The 19,211-nt window shown below is 34.6% G+C and overlaps 1 protein-coding gene across 1 annotated transcript in view; it reads right to left on the bottom strand.

Moving 5' to 3' along the window:
* LOC103270940 (vacuolar protein sorting-associated protein 13B-like) overlaps positions 1–19,211 on the bottom strand; it is a gene marked incomplete at both ends in the record, with an annotated part of 143,355 nt that overhangs the window by 101,839 nt on the left and 22,305 nt on the right. The window contains 2 exons of the mRNA XM_008068434.1: positions 9,888–10,035; positions 15,693–15,802. Of these exons, the coding sequence (XP_008066625.1) occupies positions 9,888–10,035; positions 15,693–15,802 (258 nt within the window). The remainder of the gene's footprint in view (positions 1–9,887; positions 10,036–15,692; positions 15,803–19,211) is intronic.

Raw genomic sequence — 19,211 nt, 5'->3', positions numbered from 1 at the left:
TAAAAATCAGAAATAAAACTTTAACACATTAAAAAGAAAATATATACAAATCTTCCACTTGAAGTCCTAAGGCAGCAGTACCCAATCTTCTAAGCATCAGAGACTAGCTTTGTGGAAGACAATTTTTCCACAGATTGGGGGTGAGGGGATGGTTTTAGGATGATTTATTTTGCACTTATTTCTATTATTATTACATTGTAATATATGATGAAATAATTATACAACTCACTATTTTAAAAAAAAGGCATGGACAGATGTGGTAAATAAAATAATGGGTGGGCCACATGCAGACTAAAATAAATGTTGGATTCTGACATAAAGCCTTCCATTGTAGCTGTACAATGGAAGTATATCAACTCACTTGTCACTCACTGATAGGGTCATGAGTCTGCAAGCAATTAATTTATTATGGTCTCTGTGCAGTCAAACCTCAGTGCTAATGTTAATCTGTATTTGCAGCTACACCCCAGTGCTAGCATCACTGCCTCAGCTCCACCTCAGATCATCAGGCATTAGGTTCTCATAAGGAGCGTGCAACCTAGATCCCTTATATGCACAGTTCACAATAGGGTCAATAGGGTGCACACTCCTATGAGAATTGAGTGCTGCCACTGATCTGACGGGAGATGGAGCTCAGGCAGTACTTGCGAGCATTGGAGAGCAGCTATAAATATAGATGAAGCTTTTCTTGCTCGCCCACTGCTTACCCCCTGCTGTGTAGCCTGATTCATACAGGCCACGGATGGGTACCATGTCCATGGCCTGGGGGTTGAGAACCCCTGTCCTAAGGAAATAAAAAGTGAGCCAAAGAGGTAAGGAATTTCATATTTTTTAAATTAAATATGAAATAATTACTATTCTAAGAGGTAAGGAAGTCCATAATTTTTAATTAAATATGAAATAATTACTATTCTAACTCTCGAGAAAAAAGTTCTAAGAAGATAGTACGTTATGTACATGCTAAAGAAAAATATAGTACATTTAAAAATAAAAACCAACCAATCTAGTTTGCTTAAATAACTGGACACACTCTTGGAATTAAACAATAAATACTACCTATAAGATACTCTGCAGGAAACACTTCGAGCTAATAATTTACTTTAAGAGTGCTCATATAAACAACAGCAATGCAAGAAGTACAAGAAATGCCAAGTAAGTAGTATGACTAATAGGACTAAAAAGATTATCAAAGACCAAGGGATGCTTTGTGTTTATTAGGGTGATGACTATATAACTATCTTTGCAGTTATGTGGCTATATGTAACTGTCACCTTTATAAACATGATACATTAAAAAAATTAAAGAGTTTAAAGAACTCAAGTCTTATGGCTACAACCATTTACAATATGGCTGACACATCAAATGATCATTTAGCATCTGTTGAAATCCTTTAAGAAACTAATCTTAGAAATACTGCCTAATCACAAATTATGCTGATTGGTTAGAATAGTGCAGAAACCACTCATGAGATAATTTAAATTTTAAGTATCATTTTAAGCTCTGCAGACTGCTAATACCTTTCCCTCTGAATTTTGAGTTAGAAAGAATAATTTTTCTTACAATGTATGAAAAGGGGGAAAAAAACAACTTAGTAAATCTATATTTTCATTAAGCTCTCTGATAACGTTCTGAATGACATTTTCTAGCTGTTTTATTTTAGATGTACTTTATTAGACATACTTCATTTTATTTTCAATCTTTTTTATTCCAAGGGGATATTCTTAAACCACATTTTATCTTTGAGAGATTAAAACCAACTGTATATTATACATTAGAGTCAACCCTCATTCTTTAATATTTTCCAATGAAATGAAATATCTAATTAATCACTAAGGGATGGAATTTTAAGATAAACTATATGATTAAAGTAAGCAACCTCTAATAAATACAAATCCACAAAAATGTATTTCTCGTATTTAATACTAATTCCACAATGTAATTAGGAACATATCTGCTCAATATTCAAGCTTAATCAAATTTAAAATGACTCAAAAATTTTTAAATAGATACTTGTATTGGTATGACCTATTTAGCTTATAGCCCACAGTTCTTAAAAATTAGATTTAGAAATCAATTCCTTCAGGAACAACAATTACTACTAAAAATTGGAAGTGTCCCTATTTAAAAACCATCCTACAAGATATATACTGTCTGTGACTAGAATAATTTTTTTTTTTTTAAAGAATTTCATGCCAAGTGCGGTGGCTCAAGCCTGTAATCCCACCACTTTGGTAGGCCGAGGTGACAGAATTGCCTGAGTCCACAGGTTCAAGACCAGGCTAGGCAACTTTCCAAGACCTCATCTCTACAATAAATTGAAAAATTAGCCAGGTGTGGTATGCACCCGTGTAGTTCTGGCTACTTGGAAGGCTAAGGTGGAAGGATCACTGGAGCCCAGCATGTCGACACTGGGGTGGCCATAAGCGTGCCACTGCACTCCAGCCTGGGTGACGGAGTGAGACTCCAACTCATAAAAAAGACTTTCAAACCTGAAAATATATTAAATTAATGAAAAACCCCCAGAAGTGTAATATATTTGCATATGTAAAAAATAAGAGACGGCCTTGCCTAAGAAAATTATACATTTCCTGATTTCTTACGTTCTGTAAAACAGTATAAGAAAACAATACTTAGCTAGTATATATACTTAATGTAGCGAGGAAAATAACTAAGTTTATCTATAATGGCAGATAGTCTTATCTACTTATGCCTGTCTCAGAGGAAGAGGTGATTCTCTCGAATGTTGCTTTATATCTGTGCACAGGTTTTATATCCTGCTCATATGTGATCTCATTGTGTAAGTTAACCCCAGTCTTTGGTGTAATCTCCAATTTTGTCTTCTTTCCTCTTTGTGTCTCTATAGCTACAGACATATCCAAATACCAGTATAGTCAAATTACTTGAAAGAGGAATAAGCTGTCCTTCTTTCCTCAATTTCCATTCATTTCCTAACAACTAAAGCTCCTCTGGTCAAATGACCTCATACTAACAGCCTATTTTTCAGCCTCACTGTTCGTGATGACTACCTCAGATTGTGCATAACTATCTTCTTCCTAAAACTCTTTTCAATTAATGTCAGTATATACACATATTGCTTTGTTGTCTATACTTAAAGATGCTTCTAAACTTCCTCCACTGGCTCCTTCTCCTTACTCTTTAATGAAAGATTCCTTTGAATTTAATTTTGGGCTCTCTTCTCATCTTACTGTATATAGACTCCTGAGAAATCTCATTCACTCTCTAGCTTCCACTATAATCCATATGCTGATGACTCCCAAAACTATATCTCCTTTTTTTTTTTTTTTAGTTGGAGTCTCACTCTGTCACCCAGACTGGAGTGCAGTGGCATGCTCACAACCACCCCAGCATCGACCTTCTGGGCTCCAGAGATCCTTCCATCTCAGCCTTCCAAGTAGCTGGAACTACAGGCATGTGCTACCATACCTGGCTGATTTTTGATTTATTGTAGAGATGGTCTTCCCAAGTTGCCCAGGCTGGTCTCAAACCCACAGGCTCAGGCAATCCACTCGCCTCTCAAAGTGCTGGGATTATAGGCTAAGCCACTGAGCCCAGTCAAAACTGTATCTCTTATCATGAAAAATCTAAGGCACATTGCTACAAAAAGTGTTTCTTTCTAAACCAGTTTTGCCTTCTAATATGCACACTAAAAAGAAAGTATTTTTATTTCCAAATTTTCTTCCAAAATTCAGCTTGGAAGTTTCCATTTTAAGTTACTGTGGCAAAAACTGCTATATAATCTCTACTGTAATCTACTCTTTCTCAGATCCCAAAAGTTTTAGCCAGGAACATGGCCTTAAAGAATACATACTACATTCCTGAGACTGCTTGTGCAGCTAGCTTCTAGTCAAGAGTACATTACTTAAACAAAAGAGGGTTATGCAATTTCTGGGTAGTCTTTAAAGATACAGGCCGGGCTCGGTGGCTCAGCCTATACTCCTAGCACTTTGGGAGGCCGAGGTGAGTGGACTGCCTGAGACCATGGGTTCGAGATCAGCCTGGACAACTTGGCAAGACTTCATCTCTACAATAAAATAAAAAATTAGCCGGGCATGGTAGTGCACACCTGTAGTTCCAGCTACTTGGAAGGCTGAGGCAGAAGGATCACTGCAACCCAGCAGGTCGACACTGCGGTGGCCGTGAGTGTTCCGCTGTACTCCAGCCCGGGTGGCCTGAGCAAAAGATTGAGACTCCAACTAAAAATAAAATAAAATTTTAAAAAAGACACAAGGAGTGCCCTTTTCTTTCTCTGTACTCATTCTGCTCAGTGAAATGCAGATTTGATTAGTTCAAGTAGCCGTCATGAAACATTAGGCAATCCTGGCAATAGAGGCTACCCATAGTAGAATAAGAAATTACCTGATCTCAGAAGACAATAACAGCTTTAATGTACCTACTCAATCTTTTACATGAGAAACTCACAAAATTTGATCACCTTTAAGCCAATATATACTCTATATAGAGACTTTTCTGATATTTTGGGCCAAACCTAACTAATACTAAATAATATTGCTGTGTTATTAAATTCTTGCTTAGATTTAAAATATTATATCATGAAATTATGTCAGAAAAAGATGTAATTAGAAATATTCCACCTAGTAACCAAAGTTCATTTTCCAAAGAAAGATTCTTTAAAAAAATAAAAAAGAAGAAGAAACAGTAGTCTGAAATTTTCACTATCTATAATATAAACAAAGTAAATTTTAAGATTTTAAGATTTTTCATATTTAATTGTATTTGAGACCTGGACATAAGAGGTACATTTTCATTTTTTCCTTAAGAGACAGATTTTCTATATGCCTGTCATATGCCTGAGACAGATTTTCTATATGCCTGTCAAAAATTTGAAACATCTGAAGCATCATAAATTTTTCATTTTGGTAGTAGCATCAACAAATCAGGAATATATTCAAAGATACATCCAAGAAAAAAAATGTAAACAGCAGTAGTATTTCACTTTGATTCTCATCTAGGAACTTAACAGTGCACTAGTGATATAACATCCAATTAAAGCAGAACCATGCATGCTCATCATAGTATGGAGTTTTCCAGTAGTAACTCTAATGCAAAATTCTTTACGATCTTAGTGTTTTGGCACAGGGCTGCCAATTTAAAATAACTCTTTGGGGAAAAAGGAACTGTGAACTTGGCTGGTTATATATTAGATATCAGAGATGGAAGGGAGGGAAGGGGGAGGAAGGAGAGGGGAGGGGATCACAGAATGATTACTATATACTCTGGCATTTCTTTCAAAAATGTATCCAACTTTCTTTAAATACGTAAACAACGTTATAATACCTATTTTAACAAACATGTATTTAATACACCTCCTAACTCTATATCTGTGTTACTTCTCAATCTATTTCTATTGGTTTGTTTTTCTCCTGGTCATAGCTCTTGTTTCTTTTCATCTCTAATAGTTTTTGATTAAATGCTTGACACTGTTATATTTAAGCTATTATATATAGAGATCTTTTAGTACTCTTTTCAGTAATGTTGGGCTACAATAGTGATCATACTATATTCCTGCTACTAATAACAGTTACTTGCTGTTTTGTTTCCTTCAGAGGCTTGTAAGGTGACTCTAGAGCAGCCTTTACTCTACAGATAGCTTAGCCCCCTACTAAGGGCACAGTCCTTCTAGTGTCTCTATTGAATGTCCCAAATAATCAAAGAGAACTGTATATTAAGGGCAGTAGCAACCTGAATGCCATCCAGCCCTGTGTGAGTCTGGGAATCATTAAGATCCTAGCCCTCCAGGTCATTCTTTTCACAACCATGTGGAGTGTGATCCCACGCATGCATATCTTATTCTTCAGCAAATACTTAAGAACTTTATTGCTGCTTTTGAGGGCTTCTTTTTCTGCATAGCTTTCTCTATCTCTGAAACTTTATACCAAAATTTCTATTCATTTCTCTCTGCCTAAATGTTAATCTCTGTCTCCACAATTCAGAAAGACTACAGAGCTCAGTTTCAGATATCCCACCCTGCCCTAGCCAGGACAAACCTAGGGTTCACCTATGTTTCCCTTCTATGAGGGATCACAGTCCTGCACTGCCTGTTGCCCAAAGTCTAGATTACTGAGGTTACCCCCATATTTTCTGTCCAGTTTTTTTATTTATTTACAGCAGAAATACATATCTAAGCCCAACTACTCTATCATGCCAGAAGTCAAAGTTCCATACTTCCACATCTTCATGTGGAACAGCATGCTTTTATGCTAGTTTGGTCTTTCCTACATGACTATATCACTGAAATAGTGCTGTTTTGCTGTCAACACAATCCTAGCCATCAAGCACATGTTGCCCCTGCAGTCAGCTACTTAACACTGGTTAATTGAGATTGAAAGAGAAAAAGGTCTGCTTCTTATTGCATAATTAAAAAATAAAATCAAACCTAGTGCAGTATAAGCAGGCCTTGGTCTTCATGTGTCAAAAATAAGTAACTTGGGAATTATCAACATTGGACCATAGGATGAGAAGATTAAAAAATAATTTTAAGCCAGGCGCAGAGGCTCATGCTTGTAATTCCAGCACTTTGGGAAGCAGAGGTGCGAGGATTGCCTGAGTCCGAGGGTTCAAGACCAGCCAGGGCAAATCGGTGAGACTTGTCACTACAATAAATTTAAAAAATTAGCCAGGCATGGTGGCGCACTTGTGGTTCCAGCTAATTGAAAGGTTGAAGCGGAAGGATCACCTGAGCCCAGCAGGTCGAGGCTGTAGTGGCCATAAGCATGCCACTGCACTCCAACCTGGGCAATAGAGTGAAACTCCTACTCTAAAAAAATAATAATAATTTTAAGAAGAATTCAGGTATAAGATTAACACTAACATTTCTCCACTGTAATATGCAGCTAAAAAACAAAACGTATGTGTATTTCATAACAATGTGAACATACTTAATGCGACCGTATTTTATTTAAGAAAAAACAAAACTTGTGCAGATGTACAAGTGACTATGAATATCTAAAAAAATTCATTACAATCTATGACACAATATAAATAACAAAACAGTAATAACTACATTTAGATGTAGGTACAAATTCAAGGAAATCACGAATCATATTTTTAATCTACAAAAGAAGACTGTATTTTAATTAAAAATAAAACAGAAACTTTTAAAATTTAATTCTAAGTAAAGAAAATGTTGAGCACAGAGCATTCTCAAAAAAAGAGAAAGCACTACCACCAAGTAAAAAATAGTGGACACCGAAGGGGGAAGAAAAATAGTTCATTAAGAATAAATATTATACTCAGAGTCTTTTATTTTCTATAAATGCTCACAGTCCCCAAACAGGGCAATCACAGGCATTAGTTCAGTAGCTATTAATTTTTATATGAGCTTGAGTAAGAAAATATATTTGGTGAACTACTAATATCCTTACCAATAAGGAGAATATCTATAGGATATCTAAGGTTTCTAAAGATGGGGGAACTCTAAAAACAGAAAATGCAATTTTCTTTAACTTTAAAACAAGAACCACAATTCATATTCATAATTTGAAATAAAAACAGTGCATCTTTTATGTTTTCATATTCTATCAAGAAAGTGATGATGGGAAAATATATTTTTTGCTTTTATTATTTTCCTCACTAAAAATTAATATTTTATCATAAAAAACACAGTAATGAAGAAAACAAAACTCTCAGATAATAATGGATATCATTCATGAACAGATTTGTGATTGATATATGAATTTACACATAAACATTTCCATGCATATACAGATACATTTTAAAATTTATTATCATGTTTTCTATATAGTTCTATATCATGTATTTTCATTTATATTATAGGCATTTCATTTTTATTTTAAAGATGGGTACAATTCAGGGTTAGGTATATAAATGGTCATTGTACAGGTAAAGTTTGTGTATCACTTTGGTTCCCACTACCTAGTTTGATATCAGGTACCCTTATTGATGAAGTGTGCCCCTCCCCTTGGAAATTTCCCACTACTGCCAATCCCTTTCTTATAGTATTATGATAAATGTTCAGGGTCCATGTATGAGTGAGAACATATGGTATTCAGTTCTTTGTTTCTGTAATAGATACTGAGTATTACAGACTCCATGCAAGTTGCTACGCAGTTAACAATCATTTTAAATCCATTACCAAATGTGATTTAAAGACCAGCACCAAATGATAAGACAGGAAGTCAGAATATGTGGTTTATATATGCACATAAGGTAAATTTCTTATTACCAATGGTTATTTATTTATAAATCTTTATGTCAATTACCATTTCAAGAGACCTAAAGTCTTTTTTAAAAAAAATAGTATCTAAAGGAAATAATATCTAATTTTATAATAAAATTTAACACAAATTACTGGTAATTGGCTATGATACGAAATGAAGCAAAGGCATTTCTGTCAATTGATAAAGGCAATCTAAACAAAGTAAAAGACTTATGGATATGGACAGGTGGAAATTTAATGATTCCATGCAATGAATACAATGTCATATTTTAGGAAAAGTAATAGAGCACAGAATACTTATGTATAAAATTCCACAAAAATTAGTATTTTGCTCTCGTTAAATATGTTTAAAAATACTAATTCTTCCTCCTAACAACATGTTAGTTTGAATTTCCTTGTATAAGCAATCATATTTTAAATTTCTTAAGGAAAAAATCATATCTTATTAATATTTCTGCCTTCAGATTCACTTAGAATGCAGTCTTGCGTATAACAGACACTTAATAAGTGGTTTTAAAACACACTGAAAATGAAACAATTTATCGATATGGCTGGACTGTCTGAGTTAAAATAAATAAAGCTAATCATCTAAGGAAAGATAAATTCTCCTGAAGAAAGGTGGCCCATCTACATAAAAATTAAAGGTAAAAGAGAAAAATATCACTTAAAGTTCTTTTTGATTATATAGTAACAATTTATAGTTGTATATATAGTTATTTTTATTATACAAAGGAAAGTGAATTATCCTACAGAAAAATAGTTATGCTTTATATTTGCATATATGATCTAGCTGAGAATGCAAGAGAAAGGGAAGGAAAGAAGATAGAGATATATTATGATTTCCAAGAATTCACTTAAAGAAGAAACAGACTATTGAGAGGCAATTCTCCATAGGTCTTTTTTTTTTTTAAGTTGGAGCCTCACTCTGTCGTCCAGACCGGAGTGCAGTGGCCGCTCCCGGCCACCGCAGCCTCGCCTGCTGGCCTCCGCGATCCTTCCGCCTCAGCCTTCCGTGTAGCCGGAATTACAGGCATGTGCTACCATGCCCGGCTGATTTTTTGATTTATTGTAGAGATGAGGTCTCGCTGCCCAGGCGGGTCTCGAACCCGCGGGCCCAGGCAATCCACTCACCTCAGCCTCCCAAAGGTGCGGGATTATAGGCTGAGCCACTGAGCCCAGATACTCCATAGGTCTTATGAGTTTCTGCTTATCTTGCAAGTAAAGGTAGTGACAGTCTTTGTTACCCCACTGTGTTTTCAAGGATATCTTTAAAGAGAAGTGCCTCCAAAGACATATATATCATTCTCTTTCTGAGCAAAGGGCAAGTGTGCTTATAGTCTTGCAAAGAAGATATAGTGCCTTCCCCTAGAGAAAAAGGCAGGCATGCTTTTCATCCATTATAAAAGGTTCGGGCTCCCTAAACTCAGTGTTCCTCTCCTTTATATGTGTCACCTGACTCTCTTTTTGTCGCCTTGTGGGAGATGGGTTCAGAACACTAATGCAAGAAAATGTAATAGTCTGATTATTGCTCATGCTTGGGTAATAAAGTAATTTTTCTCCACCCAAGGAGTGTCATGTCTTCTGTCAGCATCTGTGAAACTGGAGAGGCTAATCTGCTAGCTTAGAGGTAGAATAAAATCATAGTCCCTTTATAGTTCTTGACAAATACCTGTTATTGTTTTTGTTTTTATAGGGCTGCTGGCGTATTCAGAGGCCTGATAAGATTGCTGCTTTGCCAAAGGTGCACTTCCAGTGGACACCTCATCCTCTTTCCTTCTATTAATTGGCATAACAAGAGGTACAGTTACCACGGGCGGCTGGAAAGAGCCAAAATGAAAAACTGAATTAGTCACTATTTCTTAAGCAGTGAAGATTAAACATGGCATCATTGAGGATAGTACTTCATGAGTTGAGGAGTGAGAGTTCTTTTATTTGAAATCAATCAATATATCTCTCTCTCTCTATCTCTCACTCTTTCTCTGTCTCTCTCTCTCCCTCTCCCTCTCTCTCTCTCTCTCTCTCTCTCTCTCTCACACACACACACACACACACACTCACACACACACTCTTATCCTCTTAAATTTAAAATTAAAATTCTATGTGAAAACCAAAAGAGCCAGAAAGTATCCAGTAAACATAAGTTTTAGTAGGAAGTATAAAGATAATATGAAAAGGGCAAATTAAAATTAAAATTCACTTTGAAAATTATGAGTCCAAGAAAATAAAAAAATTATTCTTACAAGGTTATCCTCATAAAATGATATTTTTAGAAACATACTTTTATAAAGCAATTATATACATGTTAATATGGACAGTCCAATTTATTGAAGAATACTGAAAAATTTCTATATTTTGTCTGTCAAAGAGATATCCATGGCATATTTAGAAAACAGAAAAATATCTATTGTTAGAAAAAGCTGGAAAACATTATAATTCTATATTGAATGTATGAATGCTGAGCTGGACAATAAAGCAGCTGTTTCATCTTTAGTCACTGAAATAAAGTCTGATGTTACTGTTGATGATGTCTAACACAATTTTGTCATATTTTTGGCCAAATAAAAGGTATTTTTAAGTTTGTTGAAGGATCAAAGATCAATGTTGAACTGGGTGGAAAACAATCATCAAATGTTGGGCTTTAGCCACAATTTGAGAAGGAAATTGCAGCATGGGAAACACCAGATGATAAATATAATACAGCTGTATCAGATGATGAATCTGTAGGAAGTTGGTGAGGCTGCAGTATAGTCAATTGTTATCCTCAACACCACAACAACCAAAATTTTACAGATTCAAGTTTAAGCTTCATCTAACTTATAATAATTAATATTATTTACATTATTAGAAAGCATTTCAATGAAAACATATGTATCTTATATGACTATATAACACAGCAATTAAGTTCTTACATAGAGGGAAAAAAGCATATTATTTTACAAGTTGCTAGCTGGGCTGAGTAAAAGGAGAGGAAGTATGAAAAAAAGAAAATGAAAAGATTAAATATAGTATGGGAAACATCACAACATAGAATATTTGCTTTCCTACTGAGTATTTAGTAAAAATGGTAATATTTATACTTATTCCTAAAAAGGAAGTCGTTTTTAAGTCCTGGATGAGAAATGCTCAGCATATTGTAAGTTTTGATTCAATTTCCTTACTAAAAAATAATAGGGGTAGAAATATTTGCTCTTTCAGCTCTAATATTTAGTGACTCCCCAATCCCTTGATTTTTTGCCCACATTTCACACCTAGAATACAATTAAGCTCTCAAAGAAATTACAACCAAATTCGGGATTAAAATTAATATGCAGTTTGCCCTTGAATAATATGGGTCTTAACTGCACAAGTCTAAGCACAAGAGTAAAGTTCTTGTATGTCTTCTACATAGCTGTGTTCAAAATACCTATAATAATGCCCAACGGACCCTCAAAAATATTATTTGAATGACCACTAATATAGGTTGTGCTGCATGTTAGGCAGTAAGTAATACCAAATAAAGAGTAAGACCAGTAATTCCTCTACTGTTCTCAAATATAGCTATCCTGGTCAAAAATATTAAAATAACCGGGACTTATTTTTAGCAACCTCCCATTGCGATAGTTATATTCTTCTCCCTTCTGGTACTAGCGATTCCTCTAAATTTCAGTTGTACTCTAGTGCCAGATTTGTCCCATCCTTAACCCATGAATGTTTCATGATCCCAAAATACCCAAAGTCCTTTTTGCCTCCATTCTATAAAAGGTGTCTTTCTTTAATTTATTAGTACTTTAATAAATTATAAAAATACATGGGTATTTTAAAGAATAACACATTCCCATTATAACCAATAATTAAAGGCTTTTAACACTGTATCACATTTCTTCTTTCTTAGAAAAAAATAAATGAAATATTACAGATAAAGCTAAGATTCCCCTTTGACTGTCAATCTACTGCCCCTTCCTCCCAGAGTCAATCATTATTACAATATTAGTACAAATTTTTCAACTTAGTTTTTACACCTGTATTTACACACACACACACACATTAAGGGTGGTTTGGGAAATATATAATCAATTCTCTTATATTGCCTATAGCTTTGGGAAACTGCTTTTTGCATTAAATATAATTTCAAGACATTCATACTAGGGTATTTTGTATAATTTTTAATAAATAAATGTTAAGTCATGTGCATATTCCATGTGCTAGCCAACTCCTTACAGATTGTCATTTAGGTTTTTTTCAATTTTATACTACTGTAATGAATATGCAGTAACCATCTTGCACAGGATCCCTTAGACTTATATAAATGTCACTGTAAGAGTATACCTATGTCAAAAAGCAGAATTTTGAGGTTATAAGATCTGCTTAACATCACTTGTTCTCTATTTTTTCACCAATACTGAATATTGGCATTTTTTCCACCCAACAGATTTTATTTATTTTTCTATTCAACTAATTTCCTTTTTTTTTAAGAGACAGGGTCTCACTCTGTTGTCCAGGCTGGAGAGCAGTGGTGTGATGATAGGTCACTGCAGCCTCTCTTAGGGTCAAGAGATCCCTCCACCTCAGCCTCCCAAGTAGCTAAGAACACAGGCATGCACCACTATACCTGGCTAAGTTTTTTATTTTTTTGTAGAGACTTAGGCTGGCTCAAACTCCTGGCCTCAAGGCTGGAATTATAGGTGTGAGCTATGGTGAGTGGCCAATACAACAAATTTTAAAAGTAAAGATGAGTCATCATGAGTTGATAATTATTGAAGCTGGGTGATGGATATACATGGCTCAACTATACAATTCTCTAAATTTTCCATGGGAAAAAAAACCCTTAAAGACTAGTATATTTTTGTATATATTTTCCAAAAAGTATTTTTTTGAGTATTGCTGAACTGTAGAAAAATAGTAATGTCATAAATTGCTGTTGAAAAAGTAAATTACATACCAATTCTGGAAGCAATGTGGCAGTATATAAAAAGCCTTAAAATATGCTTTAAAAATGCTAAATACATGCTAAAGCTACTAACTGCACTTCTAAAAATATATTCTAAATGAATACAGATGAATGCAAAGGTTTAGCTATAAAGACATTTACTCCAATATTATTTGTAACACTAAATGAGTGAAATGATGAGTATTTGTTAATTCACCTTATAGTTGTCAGCATAGTAGCACACTGTACAAATAGTCTGGGTGGCTTGGTCATACCATATAGCCTAGATATATAGCAGGCTTTACCATCTAGGTTTGTGTATGTACACTCTATGATGTACACATCACAATGATGAAATTGCTAACAATGCATTTCTTAGAACATACCCTGTCATTCAGCAACACATGACTGTATATCCAGTTTTAGAGTTACAAGATAAAATATGAAAAATTAAGTTAAAAACCAAAAAGCTTGAATGTGCTTGGTTGGTATCAATTATAAATGAATGCCTAATTTACTTAAGCTGCTAGAACACTCTATTTGTCCTTAATGGATATCTATGGTATGTGGGAAGTAACTGTATTAGAAAATAACCAATCAAGAATTTGCAATGAAAATTTTTGGGGGTAACCCATTCGGGTCTCTTCCCACTGTCAGAGGTTTTCTGTCTTCTCAATAAATCCTGCTTCCTCACTAAAAAAAAAAAAAAGGATGTTTTTCCCAGCAGGTATCTGCTATTAGTCTTACTTCTTCCTTTTTTTTGAGTTGGAGTCTAACTCTGTCACCCAGGCTGAAGAGCAGTGGCACACTCACAGTCACCCCAGAGTCCACCTGCTGGGTTCCCGGGATCCTTCTGACTCAGCCTTCCAAGTAGCTGCAACTACACACGTACTATCATGCCCAGCTAATTTTTTATTTATTGTAGAGATAAGGTCTCACCAAGTTGCCCAGGCTGGTCTTGAACCTGTGGGCTCAGGAAATCCACTCGCCTCGGCCTCCCGAAGTGCTGGGATTATGGGCTGAGCCACTGAGCCCGGCCTAGTTTTACTTCTTTTTTTATCATCCTCTATATTCTGTTAGAGTAATCTTTCTTTTTAAAAAATTTTTTATTTTAAAGATGTGGGGTACAATTCAGGATTAGGGATACAAATGTCCATTATGCAGGTACTCTTGTTGATGAGGTGTGCTGTTTATATCAGTTTCCTATTCTTCTCTTTACCTTTCAAAATAAAATCTCAAATACCTAGCATTATAAAAAAAATTTTTTTTAGGACTTGGTTTCCAATTTCTAACAGTTCTATAAGAGCACTTCATCTCATTATGCAACCACTAAACTTTCTTTCTTGTCATGTTTTTGTATCCTCTCTGCTTTTGCTCAGAGAGTTCTGTCTAGAACAATCTTCTCTATTTGGCTTACTCCTATGATACTCCACTTAAATATTAAGTTCCTCTTTGTGATATCTTCACCTGCCTGGGAGAACTATCTCTCTTTTGTGTATTGACATAATGCAGAACACATCTACATAGAAATTACGAAAAATGGCATTTCTGTATTCCTTCATATTCTCAAGTACACTAAATACTCTTACTTACAGTAAGATACTCTCACCCATGACTTTTATTTCTATGGTCCTACTGTCTAGCATACTGATATTCTGTAACTACTTGTTCAAAGAATGAAATAGGGGCAAGGATAGAAGAAGTTTCAAATAAAATTAGGACAAAGTGAAGAAAAACTTTTAAAAGATGCTCCTTACATAAGTAAGTTTCTAGTTTTTTTTTATTCTTATATAATTAAAAAATGATGTATTTTTCTCCTACCAACTAGCTTTAAGTTACTTCAGAAAAAAGATACCGAACTATTCCAAGCAGAATACTGCAAAATTACAATTAAGTCAATGGGAAAATGTAATTCAACACAGTACACATTTGGCCTCAAAAATTCTTATTTCTGCCATGTATTAGCTGCGTGATCTCAATAAGCATTAGTTTCTTCAAATAAGAATAAAACCAACGGTTACAAGTATATTTAAATATCCTGACATATAGAAATACATTGAAGTATTCTAGAAATTGTAATTATTTCTACTTTGTAACTTATACCCTTTTAAACAAACAAATATCCCAACCATTTTGCACCAACCATCCTAATCCAAGAATGAAGACATTCATTGTATGTTTGTTGAATAAACGTAAAGATAAAAAAGAAATATAGAAATAAAAACAAAAGCTAACATCTACTGAGCAATTCTTACATATCAGACACTATGAGAACAGACATCTAGGCATGATGAAAAAAATACAGTTCAGTGAAATAGGATTACTTATTCTAGTCTTTAATCTACCTGCTTTACAGGCCATTGTACAGAACCCCCTTAATATTCAAAGAAATTACGTGTTGAGATGCAATTTCTTGTACAGAAGTTAGGGAACAGAATTATTTGAAAGATGTACAGTAGGGGAGAGAGATATTCTGGCACATTTATAAAACAGAATAAAAGACACAAAACTACTAAATGACTACGAAAGACTTATTCATTAAGACAAAAATATATAAAAATCTCTTACCTGTTGCATATGCCTACTTGTTCGCTTTTGAGGCTGGTAGACGAGCCATGTATATAAGATTGGGTCAATATTAACTGCTAGTCCTTGTACACTACAAAGAAGCACTGCACCTAAAAAACAAAAATTTTTAACTGTTTTAATTCCCCATAAAAAAATAATGAGCTTCATATCACCTTACACCAGGTAGGACAGCTATGATGAAAAAGACAAACAATAATAAGTTTTGGAAAGGATGGTGAGAAATTCAAGCCCTCATACGTTGCTGGTGGAAATGTAAAATGATGCAATCATCTTAAAAAACAGCATGGCATTTCCTCAAAAAGTAAGATATATAGTTTCAATATGACCTAGTAATTCCATTCCTAGAAGCCCAAGATAATTGAAAACATTTGCCCACACAAAAACTTTATTCAAATTCTCTTTCAAATTTTCTTATCATCATAATTCATAACAGTCAAAAAATGAAAACAATACAAATAACCATGAATTGATGAATAGATAAACAAAACGTGGTATATCCATACAACAGAAAACTATCCATCCATTAAAAAGAAATGAAGTACTGATACATGCCACAACATGAATAAACCTTAAAAACATTATATTAAATAAGACAGTCACTTTTAAAAAAACCACATATAGTATGATTACACTTATGTGAAGTGGCCAGAACAGGTAAAAGCATAGAGACAAAAAGTAGATTGGTGATTGCCAGAGACTTGGGACAGGGAAGGGTGGAAATAACTGCTAATAGATATATGACTTCATTTGAGAGTGGATGAAAATATTCTGGAATTAGAAAATAGTAATGGTTATATAACCTTATGAATATACTATAAATCCATAAATTACACAAATTAAAAGAATTGTATGTAGAAGTGAATTATATGTTATTAAAAGTGCTTATTTTATTTTATTATTTTGGTGAGGCCTTACTCTGTTGCCCTTGCTGCAGTGTAGTGGTACAATCATAGTTCACTGCAGCCTTGAGCCTCTGGGTGCAAAAGATCGTCTCTGAATATTTTTTGTTTTTCATAGAGATGAGAACTTGCTATGCTGCCTAGGCTGGTCTCAAACTCCGGGGCTCAAGCGATCCTCCCGCCTTAGCCTCCCAAAGTGCTGATATAATAGGCATGAGCCACTTCTTTCAAAAATAATAATAAGTTTAACTAAAATATTTTTGTCCTTCTCTGATAAAAGAGCAGCTCATATGGAGCTTACCTAATGCAGAATATCCCATTCTTAATTTATGCGCAAGTTACATACACCTTTAAATAAGTTTTTGCAACTTCACATATATTTTTCAATACAAGTATCATTGGTTCTACTATGAAATATGGAACAGAGGGGTGGAGTATTTATTTTGTTATCATCTGTACATTCAGCATCTAGAAAAGTTATCTGCCACATAGTAAAGGCTCAAAAAATTATGTGAGAATAAATGATAGATAGGCTCTCAGGTGAGCTGAAAAAAGCCCATTTGTTCTATTATGTTACAGATTATTTAAACCAAGACAATTAGTATTAATACTGAGTTCTTTGAAAAGTCATCCACAGAGATGGAGATAAAAGGATGGAAGACAGAAAGTAAGAGAAAAAGCGATTCTCCCTTTTTGAAAGCTTTGCACATAATTTTCAAATAAGCAATATTGGCCACGTGTATTCTTGTTTTACCTTGTAGTTCTACTTCTACAAGGGATCCAAAATCAGTACAGGTCCCCAGGCAGCATGCTCAGACAACATAAGGAATGCGTTCTCATAAGAATCAATACATGCACTACTGAGCAATGATTCACTCAAGTACATGTCAGGAAAGAAAGATTGGGAGAAGTTAAATACAAGATGATTGCCAAAGGGGATTCAAAATTAATGTCAACTGGAAATCCAATTTAATATATTTTTTACTAGCCAGGCTCAATGACTTAGCCTGTAATCCCACGCTTTGGGAGGCTGAGGTGAGTGGATTGCCTGAGCTCGCGGATTCGTGACCCGCCTGGGCCACTTGGTGAGACCTTAACTCTACAATAAATCAAAAAATTAGCCGGGGGTGGTAGTGTGCACCTGTAGTTCCAGTTACTTGGAAGGCTGAGGCGGAAGGATAGCCGGAGCCCAGCAGGTCGAGGCTGCAGTGGCCAGGGGCGGCCACTGCACTCCAGTCTGGGTGACAGAGTGAGACTCCAACTTAAAAAATATATATATATATATTTTTTTTTTTACTTTCATAGATTGCAAATTTCCTGTAAGAACATAAATACTTCTATGTCTGAAATATCTCTTATATACAGAATAAAGGCATAAAAATGTTATATCACATTAAGGAAAATAAGTAGGACTCTCCCAGAATGATATTCAATTTTTTTTTTTTTTTGAGTTGGAGTCTCACTCCATCGCCCAGGTTGGAGTGCAGTAGCATGTTCAAGGTCACTCCAGCATCGACCTGCTGGGCTCAACCTGCTGGGCTCCAGCAATTCTTCTGCCTCAGCCTTCCAAGTAGCCGGAACTACAGGAGTGTGCTACCATGCCCAGCTAATTTTTTAATTTATCATTAGAGATGAAGCCTCACCAAGTTGCCCAGGCTGGTCTCGAACCCTCAGGCTCAAGCAATCCACTTGCCTCAGCCTCCCAAAGTGCTGGGATTACAGAAATGAGCCACCAAGCCCGGCCAATATCCAGTTTTAAACAATTCTAGTAGCTCTACTACAGCAGAGACTATCATCTCCACATACTAACAAAAATAAAATATTACAGAATATACAGCAAGATTTAATTTGCATTGTATTCTTAGTTTATAACTCACTCTCTCAAAAAAGTTATTATATAATAATATGAATTTACCCCGAAGTATAAAAATTGTCTATTAAGAATTTTTATTTTAAAGCAATAAACTGAATGAGATTTTGAGAATTCAAAAGATTTACTTAAATTCAAGAATATATAATTCAATCTTAAGGGTTAAATGATCTTTGTAAAAACTACACAGAGAAATGAAATTACAATCAGATTTGAATTATTATGAATTGCTTTTGTCAAATGAATCCACTGTAATATAATTTGTTTTAAAATTATAGTATATAAATGCCATATATAATATATATTCTTTATTAATAATAAAGTGTTTCTTTAAAAAACAAAAGAATTATATAAAGAAAGAATATATCTGGATCCACAAGGAGCCAGCACAAGAAAAAAGTGATGGGAATTCCCAAGATAAAACAATGAATTAGTGAAGTTACATGGAAAAAGCAATTACAACAAAACAAAATTTTTAAGTACAAGAAAAACAATACAAAGGAATGGGGAGATACACATTATACACAGTTGTGCCACGAACAGTGCTTATAAGTGAAACCATGTTTATTTTTTAAAAAGATTTAAAAAATTTATCAAACATATAATAATATTGGAGTATAGGCATGTAAGAATATGTAAGGAAAGCTGGAGAGGGTGAAAGATAGCCAGTTATCATTTCCACTGTAAGAAGTCAACAAATAACACTCTAAAATGAACTGAGAAAGACCA

The sequence above is a fragment of the Carlito syrichta genome, unplaced genomic scaffold, assembly GCF_000164805.1.
Source record: "Carlito syrichta isolate Samal-C Ts95f unplaced genomic scaffold, Tarsius_syrichta-2.0.1 Scaffold108659, whole genome shotgun sequence".
Classification (NCBI taxonomy): domain Eukaryota; kingdom Metazoa; phylum Chordata; class Mammalia; order Primates; family Tarsiidae; genus Carlito; species Carlito syrichta.
This window is presented reverse-complemented; position numbering and strand designations above follow the sequence as displayed.